The sequence below is a fragment of the Solea solea genome, chromosome 20 (assembly GCF_958295425.1).
Source record: "Solea solea chromosome 20, fSolSol10.1, whole genome shotgun sequence".
NCBI lineage: Eukaryota > Metazoa > Chordata > Actinopteri > Pleuronectiformes > Soleidae > Solea > Solea solea.
The window spans coordinates 5,567,815-5,582,882 of NC_081153.1; the positions used below are offsets into that span (position 1 = coordinate 5,567,815).

The 15,068-nt window shown below is 40.4% G+C and overlaps 2 protein-coding genes across 5 annotated transcripts; one reads left to right on the plus strand and one right to left on the minus strand.

The window, feature by feature from the left end:
• Positions 1-204: 204 nt before the first annotated feature.
• Positions 205-3,992, minus strand: rpa3 (replication protein A3). Its single transcript, XM_058619459.1, has 4 exons — positions 3,801-3,992; positions 3,620-3,694; positions 500-611; positions 205-395 (listed from the first exon to the last, which is right to left on the minus strand). Exons 1-4 carry the CDS (start codon positions 3,897-3,899, stop codon positions 313-315), a joined length of 369 nt encoding a protein of 122 aa, XP_058475442.1. The 5' UTR covers positions 3,900-3,992; the 3' UTR covers positions 205-312.
• Positions 3,993-4,210: 218 nt separating this feature from the next.
• umad1 (UBAP1-MVB12-associated (UMA) domain containing 1) lies at positions 4,211-14,984 on the plus strand. Of its 4 annotated transcripts, none has more exons than XM_058619457.1 (4): positions 4,211-4,519; positions 5,781-5,895; positions 7,265-7,350; positions 11,530-14,984. In XM_058619457.1, the coding sequence occupies exons 2-4, from the start codon at positions 5,814-5,816 to the stop codon at positions 11,800-11,802; spliced, it is 441 nt and encodes a 146-aa protein (XP_058475440.1). In that variant the 5' UTR covers positions 4,211-4,519; positions 5,781-5,813; the 3' UTR covers positions 11,803-14,984. The 4 variants fall into 4 exon arrangements, with proteins under 4 accessions (XP_058475440.1, XP_058475437.1, XP_058475438.1 ...); XM_058619454.1 differs by having other exon boundaries at positions 4,211-4,315; positions 5,805-5,895; XM_058619455.1 differs by having other exon boundaries at positions 4,212-4,519; positions 5,805-5,895.
• The last annotated feature ends 84 nt before the right edge of the window (positions 14,985-15,068 follow it).

Here is a 15,068-nt window from a genome sequence, read left to right on the forward strand (position 1 = left end):
CACGAGAGATTAAAATATTAAGGTATTATTGATCACAATGAACCTAACATTACATCACTCTTTCTTCATAATGAAATTCACTCAGGCTGCATGTTTGATTACACTGCCCCCTGCTGTCCATTAAGCTCATATTCACAGAGGGCATCATTTTATTTCTGCTTCACCCTCAACATTTTTGAGAACAAAAAAAAGAAAACCACTCTGCTCTTTTAATGGTTTTAATTTTTTTTTAGAACAATAGACATTTGTGAACATTTAAGCATACAACAGAAAAAAACAAACAACTTTAGTGAGCACATCTAATGCCCGTGCTTATCCACTGGACGCCACCTCAAAGGGGTAGTGCTGTGGGAAGTCGTGGACGACCTTCAGGGCTTCGTTGTAAAGCTCCAAATCTGTGGGACGGGGACAGAGACGGGGACGGGGGGGACACACGTAGTGTGAGTCACAACACAGACCACACAGCTGCTGTGTTTAGTGATATGAAAGTGAAACCTACCAAAGGGAATGCCTTTGTCCTCTCGCATGATGTTGTATGTCGTGGCCATGATCGCTCCTTTGTTGGAGACCATACCAACCACCTCCACGACGCCACTCAGCTCCTCTTCCAGCTGGAAAATAATGTAAATGTGCATTTAGAAAAATAATTGAGAATTTTTGAATTGGGGTTGAATGAGGTACTTATAGTTTGTTTTGTCCAAACATTCTAATATCTGTAATATGATTGCCTGATACAAATGAACAATTGTTCCAACCTTACTCCTGAGATTATGTGACTTTACAGCCTTCGTTGCGCTGCCCCTACTGTTCATGTTTGAGTATTACAACTTGCAGTGAAATAAATTTCCAGGTAATTTGTACATAAGGGTTGGGTGACATGAGCGTGAAGTCATATCATGATATGCCAGGGGAAATTCTTGCAATAACAACATTTTAAAATTACATAAAAGCATTTGTATGTATATGGTTCGGCATATACACGGTATAAAAACCCAAAACATATCCTGTATGCAAAATAAAAATTTAAATAAAGTATCTAATTGTGATGACGCCAAATGGCAACAAACATACAGTGGGTACGGAAAGTATTCAGACCCCTTTAAATGTTTCACTCTTTGTGTCATTGTAGCCATTTGCTAAAATCAAAAAAGTTCATTTTATTTCTCATTAATGTACACTCAGCCCCGTGTCTTGACAGAAAAAAAAACAGAAATATAGAAATTTTTGCAAGTTTATTAAAAAAGAAAAACTGAAATATCACATGGTCATAAGTATTCAGACCCTTTGCTCAGTATCGAGTAGAAGCACCCTTTTGAGCTAGTACAGCCATGAGTCTTCTTGGGAATGAAGCAACAAGTTTTTCCACACCTGGATTTGGGGATCCTCTGCCATTCTTCCTTGCAGATCCTCTCCAGTTCTGTCAGGTTGGATGGTGAATGTTGGTGGACAGCCATTTTCAGGTCTCTCCAGAGATGCTCAATTGGTTTAGGTCAGGGCTCTGGCTGGGCCAGTCAATTATGGTCACAGAGTTGTTCCGAAGCCACTCCTTTGTTATTTTAGGTGTGTGCTTAGGGTTATTTTCTTGTTGGAAGGTGAACCTTCGGCCCAGTCTGAGGTCCTGAGCACTCTGGAAGAGGTTTTCTTCCAGGATATCTCTGTACTTGGCCGCATTCATCTTTCCTTCAATTGTAACCAGTCGTCCTGTCCCTGCAGCTGAAAAACACCCCCATAGCATGATGCTGCCACCACTATGTTTCACTGTTGGGATTGTATTGGGCAGGTGATGAGCAGTGTCTGGTTTTCTCCACACATACCGCTTAGAATTAACGCCAAAAAGTTCAATCTTGGTCTCATCAGACCAGAGAATCTTATTTCTCATAGTCTGGGAGTCCCTCATGTGTTTTTTGGCAAACTCTATGCTGGCTTTCATATGTCTTGCACTGAGGAGAGGCTTCCGTCGGGCCACTCTGCCATAAAGCCCCGACTGGTGGAGGGCTGCAGTGATAGTTGACTTTGTGGAACTTTCTCCCATCTCCCTACTGCATATCTGGAGCTCAGCCACAGTGATCTTTGGGTTCTTCTTTACCTCTCTCACCAAGGCTCTTCTCCCACAATTGCTCAGTTTGGCTGGACGGCCAGGTCTAGGAAGAGTTCTGGTCAATCCAAACTTCTTCCATTTAAGGATCATGGAGGCCACTGTGCTCTTAGGAACATTGAGTGCTGCAGAAATAATTTTGTAGCCATGGCCAGATCTGTGCCTTGCCACAATTCTGTCTCTGAGCTCCTTGGGCAGTTCCTTCGACCTCATGACTGTCATTTGCACTGTGAGCTGTTAGGTCCTATATAGACAGGTGTGTGCCTTTCCTAATCAAGTCCAATCAGTTTAATTAAACACAGCTGGACTCCAATGAAGGAGCAGAACCATCTCAAAGAGAATCAGAAGAATTGGACAGCATGTGAGTTAAATAGGAGTGTCACAGCAAAGGGTCTGAATACTTATGAACATGTGATATTTCAGTTTTTCTTTTTTAATACATTTGCAAAAATTTCTACATTTCAGGGTTTTTTTCTGTCAAGATGTGGTGCTGATTGTACATTAATGAGAAATAAAATGAACTTTTTTGATTTTAGCAAATGGCTGCAATGAAACAAAGAGTGAAACATTTAAAGGGGTCTGAATACTTTCCGTACCCACTGGTTATGGTTCGGCAGGTATAAAAACCTAAAACATATCCTGTATGCAAATTAAAAATTTAAATAAAGTATCTAATTGTGATGATGCCAAATGGCAATAAACATATTTACTGGAATAAAAGTAGGAGAATCACTTATCGCATTTATAGTGGTATTATGAAATAGAAAAATAAAAACTTGTAATGTTCATTTGAAACACTCCTTCCAAGTCCTTCCACAATAGAAATGCATCAAAACACACCACCAAAGACCTCTTCACAGTACTATTTCTTTCTTTCGGTTAGTTTGTTTTCATTTCTTGCTTGTTTGTTTTTCCTGGTTTCTTATTTTGTCTTGGGGTTCTGCGTTTATGACTTCCTGCTTGCTTTGTCACATGACCTGTCAATGTCCCCTGTGTGTCATTTTTAGTTCACTTGTACAAACGAAAGGTTGGTATGGACATTTATGCCATACTTCCTCTAGAGGGCAGTGCAGAATGCACCAAGTTGTAGGGCATTAACATAGTGATGAATAAAAGGGGTTATTTTTATTGCACATGATCCAAAATAGACTGAAACGCAAGCAGATTTCATGGCACTGGAACGTAAGAACACTAAATGTAAGTCTTCCGATTAATGCTGAATATTACTCCTTCGTGTTGCAGGTGAGACAGATCGATGACAAGCGGTATTTTCAATATTTCTTAATGTCTGAAGTGACCTTTGACAACTTGCTTTCGCCAAAAATCCCTTTAAATAAAACCACAGCATTACATGTTTCACTGTAATTTCACTGCAGCTGTACGTTGCATCTTATCATAATTGTAGTAATCTTGCCTACTACAGCTTTAATTAGTTGTTTAATTTCAAGTCATGGACACGGGGCAAAACATTACGACTTAAGTCTAGAGATGTATTGATAACAGAAAGTGACAATATGGACTTACAGGCTCGTTCAGTTCCACTGTGGCGACCTTTCCTTCTCCATCTAACAAAGTGAAGGTCTTTCCTGTTGGGTGAACCTGACAACACACACACACACACAATAAACACTCCACGTTACTGACATGTACAGTGCAACGTCATTATAATAGGAGCACAACAACATTTTTAACTTGAGCTCTAAACCTTTTCGACCCGCCCAACGAAGCACACCGGTCTGTTAATGTGTTGCGACAGCATGGAGCAGTTTATCCTCGGTTTTGGAACATCTATGATTCCTGCCATGTTGTCAGTGTGTCGGTTTATAGTTGATACTGGACTCGGAACAAAGCGGCAGAGCGCGGGAAACGTTCCGCGGCGTACTTTTGTTCTTCGCGGCAGCGCGAACGGGCGGTGAACCTATACTGGCGCTGAAAACCCCGCCTTGCCTGCACAAGAGGAATAGAAATCGAACGCCACTCACTCCCCCTGCGACATATCCGTTGTGCTCTAATACAACGATTCCCCGGAAACACCAACAAATTGTTCCGACAAGCATTGCTCCCAGTTTAACTCGTAGAGGAACCAAAAGGTGATGTCTATAGTTTCTTTACGGACACGACATATGTTTAGGGCATTGACGTCAACTTGAGACCACAATAACACGGATGATATTACGCGGTGGACATTTACATGAGGGAATATTCAGTGTTTTACAGCAGGTTAGCGAAAATAACGTCTCAATACTGATCGTAAAATAACTGAATAAATCCAAACTAACAGGAACGAAGACCTTGTTGAAGCAGGAAATGATTTCACATCCGTCATGTGAACTTAATGGCACAGAGCTTCATTAGCTACATCATCGCTTCGTCACCTTCTGGGGACTTCTGTTTCGTTTCGCCTTGAAAGATAAGACTGAAAGGGTACGAAAGACTCTGGTTACAACCAGAAATATTAATTTAATTACAATTAACATTCATGCTGTCGATTATACATAAAGTCAGTTTAATATACGCGGCGGGTGTTTACGCTAAGTCTGTTACTGTTAGTTTTATTTTCTTATGCCTTGAGATTTTAATTCACACACTGCATTTATTTTAAATTTGGGGATTTTGATTGTATCTGTGGCTTTGATACCAAAAACTCTATTTCGTTGTACTCCATAATGACAATAAAGAGTCTGAATCTACAGGCAGCATCTAATAGTGTATGATCAGCTTCGGCCTGCAACAATTCATTTGTTAGTAATCGACTATCAACGGTACGGATATCTTGTCGATAGTGTCTACAAATATTCAGTTAATCAAGAAAATAGTGGACGGATTAATTGATAAGATTTGTCTTTTTTGTATGTCTCCTTCTTCCTTCTTTGTGCCTAAACGTTGTTCCCTGCACCTACTGCTCGCCCTTGCACTCCAGTCTTGTGCTCTTCATGGTAATTTAGGGTCAAGAAAAATGTCAAGTTTACACATCCTCTAATGCACTGACTTGTTTTCTTTGGCTCAAGCTTGGCAAGATTTACCAGCTTTTATTGGCTTTGTTAACAGGTGCTCATGTGACCTAAGTGCTGTGCCCTGTTTTTCTTTCCGTCTCTCATGAAGAGCATTGGTAACATGATGACATTGGGTGTAAATAAAAGACTGGTTTGTTGGACAAACACTCTTTATTGAGGTATTAAATGAGGAATATGTAATGTTATATACTCTCAGGGCCCCAGTGTTTGTACATAATGCAGTAGATGTGAGGAACTTGGAAGGTTTGACTTAATCATTGACGTCTAACCTCGCCAGCACAAGAGTACCGCCTCTTTTTTGACTCTTTTTTTATATTTATTTAATGGGTGCAATTCTTACCATTCCTCCTCTATGTTTGTGTTGTTTCAATTGTTTTATTGTATTTTACTGCTTCCATTAACTTCATTTAAGCACGTGAAGCACTTTGGGGGCAACAGAGGCTGTTTTTTAACGTGCTATATAAATACATTTGACCTTAGATACCACAGTTTATTGTATTATCATGTTGTTACTCAAACCTATTATTTGCAGCCCCAGTTTAAGCAGGGTGCCGCTTGTATTTCCAGCGTAGCTCACGTTTCAAAACTGTTTTCAAACTCGAGTCATATTGCAGGAAGTTAATATTCATAGTCATAATCGTCACTAATGCTTACATTTCTCACTCAAATAGCAGCTGCTGTTGTTCTGTTGACAGAGTCTCATCATGTTCAGTTTCCTTGGTCTCCGCAAAGACTCGAAGAAACCCACATCGGACAAGGACACAGATGGAGGCTTTGTTTTCATCGGTGAGAGCCGTTTCATTTTCCCTACGCATAACATGCACAACAGCAAATATCTCTGTTTAGTCAGGTGGATGGTGGTAAATCTGATTTATTTTATTGTACACATCTGGAAATGTTTGTGTGTAGTTTCTCTCCTATTAGGAGTGCACTTTTAAACGGAGAATTTACATGATGCTGAAATTATGGATTTTTTTTTTTGGTCAATAATACCAAACATATTGTGCCTATGCCAGTCATTCATTCACGTAGATGTATGGTATTGCACTGTGATTTAGGCGTAGTGACTTGCTGAGCTCCACAGATGTGATGTGACTGACAACAAAATGATAGAAAAGGGGAAAACTATTACTACCACAGGAGCATCAGGGCGTTTCTCTGTCATGCTTCGGGCCTCATGATCATCCTTCAGTGTGTGACAGAGTCTTAAGTGTCATGAATTTCACAACTTCCTTCAATATATAAATATATAAAACAAGTAATGCAACTGCATCTAATGAGGAACACCATGAACTAAAATAAAACAAAAAAAAACAACCCAGAAAATGTAAGCAAGAAGCATTATTTTTTAGCTTAAATCTGAGGTTTGGGAAACAGTGATCCACATTTTTCCCTATTTATATGTACTATACCTAATGGAAGTCTAAAAGGACTCCAGTAAATGCTGTTATTTGATGTGACTATTATGTATGTATATATTGTGTATATATATATATATATATATATATATATATATATATATATATATATATTCATTGTTTCATTGTTTTTAAAAAGCCCAAGCTGTTTTTACCTAAACTCACAAAAATACATATCCTAAAATAAAATCTAATATTGTCGGTCAGTGCCAGAGAAACGCAGTAATATTTGCTGTTTCTCACTCTGATGGCTTTAATTGGACGAGCTGGAGGAGTTGAACACAGATGGTCAGGAGATACGCGGTGATTTTGGCAGGAGAGAGCAACAGTCGGAGCCAGGTTTCGTCTCTCAGACGGAGGCGACCGACTGAGCTCACAGACATTCGCTGAAAACTCCCCGCTGACCGCCCTGACAGTCCTGTTCCCATCGCAAAGATGGCCGTAGAGGCAACACGGTGCCAATGAATTCAAACAGTCAGGAATGACAAGTAATGATGCACAGATGGGCTGGTTATGAGTTCAGTCTTGTTTTGTTTTTGTTCTTCTGTGGCAGAGGGATACAAGGAAATGTTCATTGTAAGATGAGTTATTTTTAGCCCTTAATTCTATTGCTGCATTTCCACGAGAGGAAATGTTCAGCAGGAACTAGTGACATCCTGGACTTTACTTTAAATTGTATTATTTCACCTGCTTGCCTCACTTGTTTTTAGTCGTAGTAAACGGTGTTGTCTCCGCAGGAGAGACGGTTGAGGAGCAGAGGAGGAAGATGCAGACCATGAACATTGCACAACCGACAACTAATGTGATAGTGCAGCCATCAAAGGTGAGTTAACTGATGCACACGCGGGGGATCTGATTTCATGAAATGACATTTAAAGCAGGAAACGTGCTGCCAAACGGTTCGAGATAAGATAAGATGGCATAGTTCATGCTGAACAATCGTCGATGCTGAGAGGTCAAGACTGAGCCGTTCACATTCATCACAGTGGCTCTAAAAGGGAGCTGAGACCGGGTCAGCCACAGGTCCCTGCAGTCTTTCTCTCTGTTCTTTCATTTACGTCATCGGCCTTAATATGATAGTGTTAATTACATAGCTTTTTAATTAAAGCTCCCATGTGTAACTTGTGTTGCCAAAACATCGGGCATGTTGCCATGCCACCTTCTCAAGGAGTGCACAGACCAACCGTTCCATTTTTTGGTACCCTTCCCTTGGTGTACCAAAGTAAGGGTACGACAGAAAAGCGTCACTCCCATGTGACCGGTGTTTCTTCACCGGCCAAGAGTTTGACGTTTTGTTGAGACAAACCAAGCAGAAAAAAATGAGCTGCTCCATAGTTGTGTTATCGTGATCACTGTCGGCGTCGCACCAGTACAACGTCACGCAACGTATCTTATCGTAACACACCCGTTTGTTAGCACTTTGGTTGATGTGTACGCCCTCTGCTGGTACAAAACTGGAAAACACTGCACGTGAGGTCAAGGAAAATATGCAGTTTTTTTGTGAATGCAATTTTAAACAGTCAAATTATGAATAGAAAGTCACTAACTAACTGATAATCATCTATGTGTGTGTGTGTGTGCACACACCCTTTTGGTCCATATGGCATTTTAGAGTTACCACATGTCCCACAATTAGTGAGCGGCTCATGCCTCAAGTTTAAATAACACGGTGCAAAAGGAAGCACTGAGATGCAGTAATGCTGTAGTCACTCCACACACACACACACACTTCCAAGCCCGACTGATCTAAGCCAGTGATTCCTAAATTATCCTGTCGGGCCCTCGTTTGGCAGATAATACATTTTCGAGCCCCTCCTTCATGCGACCCACTTAAACACGTTCTCATACATGTCAGATAGTTCTGTTTGTCTGAAGAATACGATGTTTTTAGCTTGCTAATATTTGCTTCCTTAATTATAGAAGAAAATAAATACAAGTGTGTATTAATTCCTCGGTGACACTGTGGAGCTCTTTTCACTCAGTTTAAGGAGGCAAATGTAGACACAGATGTTTTAGTGAGACCAGAGACTCTGTTGTGTACGATAGCCGAGTTGCAATCTACTCAAAAAATCAACAGGTCTCTCTTGGGATTTTGATCACTGTACATGTACTAAGGTAATTGTACAGCTTTTTGTTTTAATCATGCCAAGTTTAAATTGAACTAGTCTTTAACTAGACGAGTCTTTGAGTTCGACATTACAACCGTTTCCTGCTGCAGTTATTTCCCGGGAGCAGAGGAGAAAACAAGACCTTGTTTGAACTGTGTTGCTACACCCTCCCCGTACTCCAGTCCCAAAGGGAAAACCTCCGCCGCTTAATTGCAAACGATCACCATTTCCTCCAACAACATCTTTTCTGCATTTAGTCTCACATTTGCCTTTAATTACACGACGTCTCAGCACAAAAAACGAAGTCTGAAATCTGCCTCTCTGGGTGAATTTCTTATCCAGGCCTTTCACAATTACCCTCACCCACATTACATTGACGTCCTGTAGGTGTTGGTTATACATGTGTGTAGTTTGACTTCTTAAGTGTTTGACTTGGAGTTAAAGAAAAGTTCAACACACCTTGTAGTTTCCCTCCCACTGTCACAGGCCTTTCAGTCGGAAATATTATTGCCCTCCACACCCCACTAGTTTGTCACTCCAAAGTATGCAGTATGCGCTCTTCAAATAGCAGCGATAAAGAATTAAGAAGTGTTTGTTAGAAACTGCTGTTAGTGATGTTGTCTGGCTAACTTCTGGTCCCCTGCTGCCATCTCTCCTCGATACATCACCTGGGGGCATTTATTTACTGGCAAACAGCCTTGGTGCGTTCCCCATCCAAGTCAGAACTGGGAGTAACATGAGTTGACCTCAGTATCTCAGGCTAGCCATTGTTAGTCATTAAAACTGTACAATGTGTAGAGCTGACTTACCCTGAAACAAATAAGACGTAAGGTAGTTTTGTGGTGTTTCCCCATTGATGCAAGTGACAGCCATCTTGGAATCCTATGTGGGGGCTTGTGAAGTTGCTCCTAGTTTGTAGGGTTGGAAATCCGACCTGAGGTTGCATTCCAGTTGAAACTACTGACGAGGAAGTCCTGGCTCCTGATACACAACAGTGCACAACTGGCCACATGCTGCCGGGTAGTTAGCTGGTAATACAGACTACCGCCACCTGCTGGTAAGGAGTTTCCTCTCACGCCTCCTCGTCATGGTGCATATATGGTAAAAAATAGACCAGTGGTTCCACCATTAAGTAACATCATTATTGCCGGTGTTAAAATACAGTGGTGTAAATAGTCAGCTAAGGACTTTTCACAGGAGGCAGATTTATTCCCAATATAAAATAATTTGCTCTCTCATCATCCTCCTCCTCTTCCTCTTCACACTTCACACACTGGTATAGTGACATTAGATGAGGATGGAGCAATAGATGAGAAATGTTTTTGTTAATCGGTCGAAATTCCTCAGCTCCACAGTAGTTTTGAGAACAATGGCACTGGACAATTCCTAATCAAAACACACTGGAGGGAAGGGAGGAGATTTGCAACACACTCTGGAGATCCTACAGATTGCGGTAGGAGTAAATACACTCAAGATGACTTCTATACGGACACAGGGAACTTCATTCACAAGCCCTAAAGAATTTGGTGCTGGGAATTTTGGCGATGAAGTGACTATGGGGTTATGCTGCGTCTATAGTTGGATAAGACTAGTTTAGTTCCTGATGAACTGGAAAAGAGCACAGATCTCCGTGTGTGTGTGTGTGTGTGTGTGTGTGTGTGTGTGTGATGTCTCTCATTGTGTGAAACAAGTAATATGATAGTGTTCCTAGGACTCCCTGTTCTCTCTGTCATCTCAAAGTATGACAGTGTCACACTTGTTTGCATGGCACACATTTCCACATCAGAAGTCATTCGAGTTGAAACTGTGCATTTCCCATTTTTCTATCATTTCTGCAAAATCCATTGCATCACCCTTAGATATCTGTCTTTTATCTGCTTGCATAATGAGAAAAAAAATACAAATTTCGGCTGACAAAAGCTTGTTTGCTCGTCAACATCTAATGTCATGCCTGTCATCTGTTGGAACAAACAACTCTTTACACATCTATGAAGGTTCTCAGTCATCCAGGTCATCGTCCTCGTCAGCAGTCAGCCGTAGGCGACTCAAACAACTCCAGTTGCCTGCAGCTAAAACTCTACACACACAGCACAGTGTGTCACCACTTTGATGTGGATGACTGTAGCCACAGTGTACAGTGTGGTGACCGTCATTTTCCAAGATGAGTTCAGGACTTGACAGCATTACAGCTTTGTTTTCGGTGACGTGCGCTAATTAGGAACAGCATGCTGGAATGTGCAGTCACGTGTTGCACTGTACACACACGCACACACACAGACACACACACAGCGAATCTAAAACAAAACATGGACTTGAATCGAGTAAATGTTTGGTCCATAAAATATCAGAAAACGTTAAACAAGTGTGGAAATGATGATGTTCTTGAATGTCTTGTTTTGTCCACAAACCAAAATGAATCAGTTTTTAAATATTTCTTTGTTATATGGAGCAAAGAAACAAAGAAAATATTTTAAGAAGCTAAAACAGAAATCTTGTTTTAATCATGAAAAAAAAGCTTCAAACCTCAGAATAGTTGACGATTCATTTAGTAATCGATGAATAATCGATTCATCGCGGGATTGTTTCAGCTCTATGGCTAACTTTCTGAGAAAAGGCAACTAGTCGGTAGAGGAGGGCAATACGAGCGCAACATTCTACCTCAAGATTCCGTCTTTATGTCACAATAACTGTATCTGTGAGGACATGAAAACAGAATGTAAATAAATAATAACTTTTGGAGGGCCATGAGTTCAAGACCTCTGATTATCTGGAGAAATTCCATTTAGTACAAATGTCAGTCTGGTTAACGTGTGTTGAATTCACACAGGCTAACACTGTGATTCTGTTTCAACAATGACATCAAATCCATGTCTCCTTTCTCCCCCCCCTGCCAGCCGTCTTATCCAGCTGTACCTGGCAACAGAGAGCTTCACACACAGATACCCTGCACGGGGCCGGCAGCGGGGCCCTCAGCAGTCGCAGACGCTGCCTCCTCTCTCCCGGACGTCCTCGGGGACATCCCCTTCACTTTGGCTCCTCATGTCCTCACCATGCAAGCAGGATTCTCCCTCATCCCGGATGTGCTGCTGTCCCGGGACATTAACTACAACCTGGCTAATTTTCAGTATGACTTCACTTTGGAGAACTCGGTGCTCCATAATGCCTAGTTTCTTCTTGTTTTATGTTAATATCAGCATGTGTTTACACTGTAACACATACTTAGCAGCTTGTTGGTAAATGAGAGAAGTTCCAGCTCTACAGCAGAGAATAACTGAACTGCAAGTGTCATTGTGTAGGATTCTCTGATTAACTCCCGATTATTGTAGTTTAATTTCAAACTTGACCCATGGAAATTAGATGATATTGAAAAGGAATAGAGGCAGGGAAATCTCACTGTGTCGAAACCAAATGACGAGTTGTAACTTAATGGCTTTGCTGGGAACAGAGTGGACCTTTGTTTGAACTGTTCCTTGTGTGAACACTACACTTTGTAAATAATGACATTGTTTAAATGCCCGACAGGATAAATATGGTTTACCACAACATTGCACTCACAGTGAGATTACGCCAAAACAACCCAAACATACCTGAATTGTTAATGTTAATCTTTCGCATCCCATAAATACTGTAAATATGACGGGTCAAAGTTGAACTAAGACACAGGTCAATACTTTTGTATAGGTCTTTTACTCTAGGTAATAATGCTGTCATTGACTAACCTGATAACCTTCTTCGCACCCTATGTGCTCGTCCGTTTTCCTATTCGAGTTCTGCTACCCCCATCTGAATCTAAGAAATTCAGAAAAAAGTAGAATTATTTTAGCTAAATTCAAATTTCTCTCTCAATTATACAGTAAAATATGACTTTATGTATGGACAGCATATCTCCCCTCCTCCCCACTTTAACAAAATGAAGAGCTGTAGTTGTGAGGCCACAACACAGTATAAGGTTGCTTTGTAATTGGTTGTTGACGCAGTGTATGTGAATTTCCGTTTTTTCGTAAATATTCTTTCTAGCTGACATTATAATCACCTAGCAGTTTACCACTGAACAACCTCACCAGACAAGATGAAGGCAAAAGTCCCTTTTTCTATGGCAGACATTTTGTCAGATCACACAATAGGAAAAGCAAAGGTGTAAATAGTTGAATTAATGTTTCTGAGCTTCATTTAGCTTCCTCTGTGTCATCACGGCTGATGTTTACGGTTGTTGAGCTGAAGAGAGCCATCATTGGTATGCCGCTTTTCTCCTGAAATGTGACAAAATGTCTGCTTTATAAGGGTTCATATGCGCCGACATGTTGCACTGATTTGGCGTGAGCAGGTACACTCACAAATATATGAAAATCATACTTGCACTTTTACTTCTTTTCATTTCATTTCATCACGTCTATCTGCCTTCATGAATGGGACAGAGTCCCATGCCATAGCCAGCCACCTTTGCTACATAGCACTCATAACGTTGATTTATTTTGTAGCCACCACATCAACAATATAATAAAATTTGTTACATGATTATTGTTTTTTTTTTTTGGGAAGGGTTAAATTCGTATTTCGCGTTACAGCCGCATGAGTAGAGCTCTGGTTCTCAGTTCCGCCAAACTTTCAGTCACGTTGGCATCAGACACATCTGTACAGTCGGACTACTTAAAAGCAGAATTTGGTCTCGTAAACAGTCATGACATCAGTGTGTGTGTGGAAGCCAGATCCAGTTGACATTTTAAAACGTTTTTTTCCACAGCTCATTTAATAAATTCAAACTCCTTTTGCACACCAGTAAACTGAAATGATCCCTTAAAGAAAGGTTGATATTTTATGGCCAACAGATCTATGGTTCCCGTGCTCGTGAAATATTTATTGTATATATTATTATTATGTTTTCATTTCAAAAGCTATGAGGGAGGGGGGAAAAAAGCCCACTTGATTAGAGCTTATTTAAAGATGTGGCACCTGGATGGTGAAGCAATAACCACTGGGACATTGAACCTTCAGTAGAATCACTGTGTCAAAAGTTTGAATTTGCGTCAGGTCTTGTGACTCAGTTGTTTATATTTGAACTGCGGCATGTGGAAGTGGTCAGAATAATGAAATGAAACTGTACTAAACATGTTATTGCCATAGTTAAATCGGATGCAATTATATGCAGTAGCAATGTGGCTTGCAACTATTAACATTTTAAACATTTTTACAACTGTTAATCGCTGTTATTTCATGATTAATTCATTGCTTTATTTACACTTTCTGTAATTGCTTTGAGTCTTTGCATTACTGAGTTTATGGAGCCATTATGATTTGATGAATGAAGCCAAATGTTCATAAATGTGTCGTTAGTTCTGCCTTGTATATCGCAGAGGTTAAACCATACATCAACTCAAGCAACTGAATGTTGTGGACAGCGTGAGATCTGTCCTCAAAATCCTTGCAAAATAAGGACAATTAAATTCGGATCAACTTTGCACATAAAAGACGCCGGGTCATGGTAAAGCACACTTGTAAAAATGTGTCTTTAAAAGGTGATTTAAAAGATGCCAGACATGATTCCTGTAAAGATTTTGCTTTGAGTGTTGTTTTCATATATATGTTGACTTTACTTTCTTGGTTTGAATTCTGTTCTTAGCATAGTACATGGAGTTGGTTGGACTGATATCTTTACAGTGTGTTTTTGTTTTTTTGTTTTGTTTTTTGCTCGAGAAGAGAACATACACGTTGAGCCATCTGTGGAGTCATGAGTTTTCCCCAGGATTACTTGTAATGGAGCTTTTGTACAGCAGCCATTTTGACTGGTCACAGCAGGAAAATCACACGTGTAAATGGCCCAAAATGAGTCATTAGCTTCCTACGTTTCTGGGCGCATGCTGTGTTCCCTGTCAACACTGTCCTGACTTGTGTGGACTCAACAGAACCATGACGATTATGGGTCCATCCTTTCACTTTGCCTGTTTAGCCGCTTCTGAAATAGCACCACGTGTCAGTCAGGCCTGCAAAATGTGTCAAAATGGCTGCTGTGCAAAGGAGGTTCATTGTACCTCTGATTCTTTGTACCTGATCACACTTGGTCTCTTAAAAAAAAACCTAACTGTGCCTTGAACATGCAGTCCATGTACTGTACCTGTGTAAATGCACCTGTCCATTTCACTTGTTGTTCATTACCCATTTTTCAAGAACCTCCCTATCGATGCTGGTTGTGACTGTGTATGGCATTACATTGAATTGTTGTACTTATTTAGAATTGTTGGATCAGAATAACAGTACAATTCCCAATTCATATCTGTACAGACTCGTACACACAAAGCGTGTTTTTTTACTCGAGTTAGAAATTATGGATGTCATTAAAAAAAAGTTGAATTAACTTTTCTTATCTTCCTACAGTAACGTGAACAGTGTGGGGGAATCATTTTTGTGACTTTTCAAGGATTAAAATAAAATGTAATAT

Excerpts from the sequence above, each read along its gene's own strand:
- rpa3 (XM_058619459.1), bottom strand. The coding sequence starts at position 3,899 with ATGGCAGGAATCATAGATGTTCCAAAACCGAGGATAAACTGCTCCATG. Across the intron at positions 3,695-3,800 it reads TCGTTGGGCGGGTCGAAAAG|GTTCACCCAACAGGAAAGAC; the intron begins GTTTAGAGCTCA and ends GTGTGTTGTCAG. Across the intron at positions 612-3,619 it reads CAGTGGAACTGAACGAGCCT|CTGGAAGAGGAGCTGAGTGG; the intron begins GTAAGTCCATAT and ends ATTATTTTCCAG.
- umad1 (XM_058619454.1), top strand. The coding sequence starts at position 4,262 with ATGATATTACGCGGTGGACATTTACATGAGGGAATATTCAGTGTTTTA. Across the intron at positions 4,316-5,804 it reads TATTCAGTGTTTTACAGCAG|AGTCTCATCATGTTCAGTTT; the intron begins GTTAGCGAAAAT and ends TTCTGTTGACAG. Across the intron at positions 7,351-11,529 it reads TGATAGTGCAGCCATCAAAG|CCGTCTTATCCAGCTGTACC; the intron begins GTGAGTTAACTG and ends CCCCCCTGCCAG.